The 8,311-nt window shown below is 33.7% G+C and overlaps 1 protein-coding gene and 1 pseudogene across 1 annotated transcript in view; both read right to left on the bottom strand.

Annotated features, from left to right (window-relative positions):
• Positions 1 to 573, bottom strand: part of LOC141499368 (ADP/ATP translocase 3-like) — a 6,283-nt gene extending 5,710 nt beyond the window's left edge. Inside the window, exon 1 of the mRNA XM_074202123.1 lies at positions 501 to 573. Coding sequence (XP_074058224.1) covers positions 501 to 573 — 73 coding nt within the window. The remainder of the gene's footprint in view (positions 1 to 500) is intronic.
• Positions 574 to 5,323: 4,750 nt separating this feature from the next.
• Positions 5,324 to 6,264, bottom strand: LOC141502841 (ADP/ATP translocase 3-like; annotated as a pseudogene).
• Positions 6,265 to 8,311: the final 2,047 nt, after the last annotated feature.

Raw genomic sequence — 8,311 nt, 5'->3', positions numbered from 1 at the left:
AATGTGATCAACCTTGGATGGATGGAGGTCCTCTCAGCAGTTCAGAGAGTTCAGAGACCTAGGACAACCATATTAGACCAGTTATGGACAATGCTATTCCCATTCAGAGGAAGAAAAACAAGACAAAACAATCCAAAAACCATAAAATAAGCCTTCACTATCTGAATGAACACTATATTCACTTTTTAAAAATTACTCTTATACATTTCTTTCCTATCTCTCAGTTTTCTTTCTTTTCCTTTAATCCTAATTCCTCATACTGAAAATGGCTAATCTCTAAGCATGTTTAACACAAATGTATTTGTACAATATTCACCTGACTGTTCATTACTGAGGGTAGTGGTGGGAAGGGAGGGTGAAAGAAAATTTTCTAACTTCAAAATATGCGTATGCATAGGAATGAATATTGAAAAACTTTCATAACATGTAACTGGAAAAATAAAATAAAATGACAATTGGAAAAAATCCAGTTTTTCAAGCAGTTTTTTTATTGGAGTTACTTCTTACAAAAGTAGCTGGAATCTTTGGGTTTACATTTGTTTCTTTGATACCTAATCTATTTCCATGACCCATCATTCTGTTTCTAAGAAAGCAACAAATAGTTTTGATAACTGATGCTTTATAATTTTAGATCTAGTGTGGCTAAGTCACCTTCCTTTGCAATTTATTCCAAGTCCCTTGATATTCCTGACATTTTGGTTGTTCATATAAATTTAACTACTTTTGTTTCTAGCTCAATAAGGTAATTTTAGGTATGGTTGGTATGGTATTGAATAAATAATTTACTTTAGGCAGAATTTTATTTATATTATATAAGCTCTGTCTTCCCATGAGCAATTGATATTTGTCCAATTATTTAGATGGGATTTTATTTGTGTGAAAAGTGTTTTATTATTAATTTCCATGTAGTTTCTCTGTTTGTATTGGCAGGTAGAATACCAATAATTTCGTGGTGGTTTACAATTACTTTAACTTGAACTTTTTATTTTGTCTTTTGAGTTTATGTCTTCTTGGTAATAAACAGAAACGTTGCCGATTTATATGTACTTTATTTTATATCATGCATGTTTGCTAAAGTTGATAATTGGTTCAAATACTGTTTTTCTAGATTTCTCTATGTATAGCATCATATCATTTGCAAGGAGTGAGAATTTTGTTTCTTCATTGTCTTTTATAGTTCCTTTAATTTTTTTTCCTCTCTATTGGCTAAAACTAACATTTCTAATACAGTATTGAATAATAGTGGTAATAATAGGCATCCTTATTTCATTCCTGATCTACATGGGAAATCTTATAGCTTATTCTCATTACATATAATTCTTGTTGGTGTTTTTAGATAGATACTGCTAATGATTTTAAGTAAAACTCCATTCATTCCCATGTTCTCTTGAGTTTTAGATAGGAATGGTTATGTTTTTTTCAAAAACTTTTTCAATATCTTTTGAAATAATCATATGATTTCTATAGATTTTTGTATTGATATGGTCAATTATATTAATAGTTTTCCTAATATTGAAAAAGTTCTATATTTCTGTTATGAATTTTAAAAGATCAAATAGCAATATCCTAAGGATAATTTACTATTATCTCTTAGATAATATTTCATTTAAATTTTTGCATCAGTATTCATTAGGAAAATTGGTCAGTAGTTTTTCTTTATCTGTTTTGACTTGGTTTAGGTATCAGTATCATATTGGTGTCATAGAAGAAATTTGGCATAACCCTTTCAATATTTTTTCAAATAATTTATATAGAATTGGAATTAATTGATCTTTCAATATTTGCTAGAATTCATATGTAAATTCATCTGGTCTTGGAGAAATTTTTCTTAGGGTTTACGGATGGCTTATATAATTTATTTTCTAAAATGGAGTTCGATATTTAATTTCCTATTCTGTTAATCTGGATAATTTATATTTTTACAAATATTCATGCATTTCATTTAGATTATCAAATTTTTGGTATAATTTAGAACAAAATAGCTCAGAATCGTTACTTTATTTTCCTCCACATTAGTTGTACATTCACCTTTTCATTTTTAATACTGTAAATTTTTTTTTTAGGTTTTTGCAAGGCAAATGGGGTTAAGTGGCTTGCCCAAGGCCACACAGCTAGGTAATTAGTAAGTGTCTGAGACCAGATTTGAACCCAGGTACTCCTGACTCCAAGGCCGGTGCTTTATCCACTACGCCACCTAGCCGCCCCAATACTGTAAATTTTTAAATTTTTTTTATTCATTTAAGGCAATGGGGTTAAGAATGATCTCCCCAAGGTCACACAGTTAGGAAAGTCAATTTGATTTTCTTTTTTTTTTAAACAAATTGACCAAAAATTTACCTATTTTACTGTTTTTCTCAGAAAACTAACTCTTAATTTTATTTATTAGCTTAGTAGTTTTCTTTCAATTTTATCATTTTCTCCTCTGATTTTCAGAATTTCCAATTTGGCATTTAATTGGGATTTAAAATTTTTCTTTCTCTAGTTTTTTTTTTTGGTTGTATGCCCAATTCATTAATCTCTATTTTATTCATGTAAGCACTTAGAGCTATTTAATTTCCCCTACTAACTGTTCTGACTGCAATACACAAGTTTAGATATGTTGGCTCTTTATTATTGCTGTCTGGGGTGAAATTATTATTTCTATGATTTGTTGTTTAATGTATTCCTTTTAAACTAGATCATTATGTTTCAAATTGATTTTTAGCATATCTTTCCACAGCCCTTTAGTACATGTGATTTTTTTTTATTACATCTTGATCTGGAAATAATGCATTTAATATTTCTGTAATTTCAGTTTTGTGAGGTTTTTCTGAACTAATACGTGACCAATTATTTTGTAGGTGCTATGTACTGCAAAGATAAAGTTATTCTTATCCCTGTTCAATTGTTCTTCCAAAGATCAATAGCTAATTTTTCTAAGGTTTTATTTCCTTCATTAACTTTCCTCCCTTTTCTCATTAGATTTATCTAATTCTGAGAAAGGGAGGTTGAGGTCCCCCACTTGGTTTTACTGTGTATGTATTACTGTAACTGATTTAACTTCTCCTCTAAGAATTTGTATACTATACCACTTGATAAATACATCTTCAGTATTGAATTACTTCATTGTCTATGGACACTTTTAGGAAGACATAGTTTCCTTCCCCATTCCTTTCATGAGATCAATTTTTCCTTTCGCTTGTCTGAGATAAGGATTGCTACTGCTGCTTTTCTTCACTTCAATTGAAGCATAAAAAATTCTGCTCCCACCTTTGACCTTTACTCTGTATGTATCACTATGCTTCAAATGTTTTTCTTGTAAACAACATATTATAGAATTCTTGCTTTAATCAATCCTGTTATCTTCTTCCAAAATATGGGAGATTCCATTACTTTCACATTTACAGTTAAAATTACTAACTCTTTATTATCCTCCCTGCTATCTCCATTCTGTTTGTACTTTTCTTCCTCCTTTCACCCTATTACTTCTCAATAGTGTTTTGTTTCTGTATATCACCTCTCTCAAACTATGCCCCATCAGCCACCCTTTTGTTTTTCTTTTCTCCTTTTCCTTTTTTTCTTCTTTCCTCCTTTCTATCAGTTCATTCCTTCCCTTCCTCTCTTAATACCTGAAAGGTACAATAAATTTCTAAACCCATCTGAATTGATGTGTTATTCCCTCTTTGAGCCAAATTTAATGAGAATAAAATTCTCTTTCTTTCCTTCTATTGTAATGGATCATTTTTGCCTCTTCATATGATACAATTCACCCCATTCTGCCTGTGCCCATCTCATTACAATTGTTTTTTTTAATGTTTCAGTTTTGTTAATCATCCCATCAAAATCAATCCATATATATGGGTTGATTTCGTATTCCATGTCTTTTTATCCTTGAATGTTGATGCTGCTAGGTGTTGCTAAACCCTGAATCTGCCTCCTTCATATTTGAATTGCTTCTTTTTTACCAACTGAAGAATTTTCTTCTTGATCTGATAATTCTTGAATTTAGCTACACTATTCCTTGGTCCTTTTATTTTGGGATCCCTTTCAGGAGGTGATCGGTGACTTTTTTCAATTACTATTTTATCCTCTGCTTCTAGGATATCAAGATAGTTTTCCTTGTTAATTTCTTAAAGATGTTGTTCAGGCCTTATTTTGATCATGGTTTTCAATAATTCTTAAACTATGCCTCTTTGATCTATTTTTTAGATCAGTTGGTTTTCCAATGAGGTCTTTTAATTTTTATTCTGTTATTTAAAAAAATGTTTCTTAACTGATTCTTGATGTCTCATGAAGTCATTAGCCTCCATTATCTCCAATCTACTCTTCAAGGAATTATTTTCTTCAGTTAGTTTTTGCATCTTTTTCAATTTTATTATTTCATTGGGCAAATATATATATATATATATATATATATATATATATATATATATATATATATATGTTCAAGGCAATGGGGTTAAGTGGCTTGCCCAAGGCCACACAGCTAGGTAATTATTAAGTGTCTGAGGCCAAATTTTAACTCAGGTACTCCTGACTCCAGAGCCTGTGCTATATCCACTGTGCCACCTAGCCACCCCAAGGGCAAATGCATTTTTACAGGATATGTTATCTTCTGTCAAATTTTGTACTTCTTTTTTGCTAGATGTTGAATTTCTCTTGCATTTCTAAAAGTTAGGCTGAAGTTAGGCAAAAGTTTGCTGCTCATGCTTTCTTACCAAATAATAATATTCCCAATTATTCATATACTAGAGCTTTTTCAGGTATTTCCAAAATAAAGGGCATTATAAAGGTATTTCATAAAATTTCATGTATCTCTCTGCTTCAGATATGTTTCTTGCAAACATGTAGGATTCTGGGTTTTTTTTCAGGAGTCTTAGATTCTTCTGTGTATTTATTGTTTTACAGCAGAATGCCCAACACATATCATCATAACTGCCAAATAGTCAGCTGTGCAAAATAGTATATATAGTGCTTACATACAAATGGGAGACATGATTTTTTTAAATAAATACTTAAACACAACCTTATGGTTCTACAAAAGAGCATTTAAACTAGATGGTCTAAGTTGATCTGCTTTCTTGGACCCACAGTAACTGTTATTTTCCCAAAAACCAATAGAATCAATATGCAGAATCATCATCAGTTCCACTGTGTGAATAATGGATCACAATAAATGAGTCCCTTTTTCTAAGAGCTGTTCTTGGCTCTTCTACAAATATGATCTGGCCTGAATAAAAAGACAACAGGAATTTCTTGAAGATCAATGGTCCAAAAATGCTAAATTTGGTTAAGTATTCTACATGATTTATATTTACTGGTTCCATTTTTAGTTACTATGTTCTTAGATTACTTTCTTCAATTCATCATACAGGACAAGCACGAAAGCTCCACCCATGCCTCTCAGAACATTGGACCAAGCACCCTTGAAGAAAGCTTTGCCACCCTCAACTTTAGCAATTTTCCTCCAGCAGTCAATTGTACCAGTGTACATGATATCAGCTCCTTTGCGTCCAGACTGCATCATCATTCCTCGCCTTACGGTATCAAAAGGATAGGAGACCACACCTGCTACAGCAGTCACTGTCTGTGCAATCATCCAGCTTACCACAATGTGAGTGTTCTTCGGATCTGGGAGCATACCTTTTGCTGTATCATAGATTCCAAAGTAGGCTGCTCTATAAATAATGATACCCTGAACTGAGACATTAAAACCTTGATACAAGCCACAAATTCCATCAGACTTGGTGATTTTCACAAGGCAGTCTCCCAGGCCTTTGAACTCTCTTTCAGTGCCAGACTTCCCAACATCAGCTGCCAAGCGGGTTCTTGCAAAATCCAAGGGATAGCCGCACCACTGGAGGCAAAATTGCCAGCAAAATACCTCCAAAATTGTGTGTGCTTGTCCACTCCTCCCCAAAACACCTGCTTATACTTATCCCTAAAGGCAAAGTTAAGGGCCTGGGTGGGGAAATATCTGATGACATTTGCTAAGTTGCCCCACCAGAAAGAAAGCATCCCTTGTTCTTTTGGAATTTGGACTATACAGTCCATAATGCCAGACTATATAGTCCATATCTGCAGCAATTTGTTTACTTTCATGCTACACCTGCAACAGCAGCTTGACTCTCTCGATGGGGGCCACCACAGTCTTGGAGATGGCGGTGGTGATGCCTCTGGCCAAGAAGTCCTTGGCAAAGGAGATGGCCTGTTCTGTCATGGTTGTGGTGGGAGAAGGAGCTAGAGTTAGGAGGAGAAAGCTGACGAGAGAGGGCCAAAAACTGGAGAAGTTGTTGCTGCCCGCACAGCCACTCACTACAGCTCGGAGTGAAAGGCAGGATTTTGGGTTTTAATGCACTCAGCTATGTACTTCTGTTTCATGGAAAAGTTAACTCCAATGACTTACACTGATATGATTATTTATTATGATTCTGTATTTCCTTCTATCCTATCTTCCCCTTTGTACTATTCTCTCTTCTCCCTTATCTCTACTCACCAATGTTTTGTGTCTGACTGCTACATCTCTCAATCTGCCCTCCCTTTTACCAGCCCTCTTCCCTTTTCTTCACCCTTTCACTGTTTACTTTACTTTGTTGTTTGCATTTACTTTAACTTTAACTTTAATGTTACCTTTACTTTTAAGTTCTCTCTTTCCTTTTTATCAATCTCACCTGTGTTAGGGTAGCCCAATTGAGTCCAACAATCTTCCTGGGTTTAAACTTTGGCTTTCCAGTTGGGTTTAGGACCTTCTGACATGATGATGATTATTCTTTGTTCTTGAAGATGACCATGACATCAAAGGAAGTGATGTGATAACAAGCACAGGAACTGGATTTGGGGGAGGAGGGTGCTCTGCTAAATTACTAGTCTCCCTTTCTCCTCTAGAGTCATCTGAATCCAGCTATCAGTTATGAATCAAGTCCTTTGGGGATGGTCCTGGATGTGTCGCAATCAGGGTTAAGTCACTTGCCCAAGGTCACACAGATAGTGTCACATTTCTGAGGTTGGATTCTAACCCCTCCTCCTGACTCCAAAACCAGTATTCTAGCCACTGTACCACCTAATTGTTCTTCACTGCTGACCTGCTGGACCACTGGCTTGTTTAGCCTGAACCTGAACTGTGGTTTGACTCTTGATTCCCACTGGTTTTCCAACTGTCCTGCCTATGTTGGGCTATACTCCTCTTTTACCCACTTCAGAAAGACTTTTACTGAATTCCATTCATGACATGTTGAATTGAGAACTTGTTTCATGCTTGCTTTTTGTAGGTTCTGTACCTTTAAAGTCTGTGTAGAAGCTTCATTTAAAGTTAGTTTGGGAAAAGCTTGGAGAGCATTCTACTTTCATGATATCATCTTAACTCTGTCCCAGAAGTCTCCTGGAGATCTCTTCTAAGTCAATATCCAACATTAATAATAACTCTGAATCCAGTCATTCTGTATGTTCTCAATCTATCTCACTTGATTTTCTTCCAGACCCAAAATTATTGATATATTTTCATAGAAATAACATTAATTCATCAGTTTTTTCTAAAACCTTTACAAAATTTCTCAATATTATTAGATAAATTTTTGAGCTTTCTATCTTTGTTAAAAATATAGGAAATAAGGCTAATTTGGCATTGACATAGTCATAAGAAGATAAGTCATTGCTTATGTTCACTGCTTTTTTCCCTGTATTTCACTAACTCTTTGATAATACATTCAAGTGAGATTTTTTCAAAATTGAAACTGAGTTCCGTGACCTGTAGTTTTTAGACCCCATTATCATTCCCTTTTGAAAAGTAGGATATTTTCCTAACTTCACCCTGAAGTGTCTTTTCTGTTCTTTATGATCATATATATATATATATATATATATATATATATATATATATATATATCACTGACAGTGACATTATCAATCATATTTGACAGTTTTTTCAAACCTAAAGTTATAGTCCAAGAGATATAAGCTCATTCAAGGGCAGTTAAGTTCTCTTACTAGCTCTTAAATTGAATATCAAATCCTGCCTATTAGCAAAATTTGTTCATTTCTTTTAAACTTAAAAATCATTGTCCTTAGATAATAAGTCAGCATCAAAGTCAGAGATGAACAGCCCTCTCTATCATCACTAAGAAAGAGTCATTTTAAAACCATTGCTAGTACTTTTAGATTCTTCTATAATTTGATTTATTATTTTATCTTATGAATTGATAATAGAGGATGGATGAGAAAGATATCAGGTCCCAGAAAGTTTAAGTTAAGTGGGTGTTAGGACAGAGAGAGTGATACATTGACATTTGAAGTATCAAGTTTCCTTCACATCAGACCCAAGGTCATATTTAATACT

This window comes from Macrotis lagotis, chromosome X (genome assembly GCF_037893015.1).
Source record: "Macrotis lagotis isolate mMagLag1 chromosome X, bilby.v1.9.chrom.fasta, whole genome shotgun sequence".
Lineage (NCBI taxonomy): Eukaryota > Metazoa > Chordata > Mammalia > Peramelemorphia > Peramelidae > Macrotis > Macrotis lagotis.
This window is presented reverse-complemented; position numbering and strand designations above follow the sequence as displayed.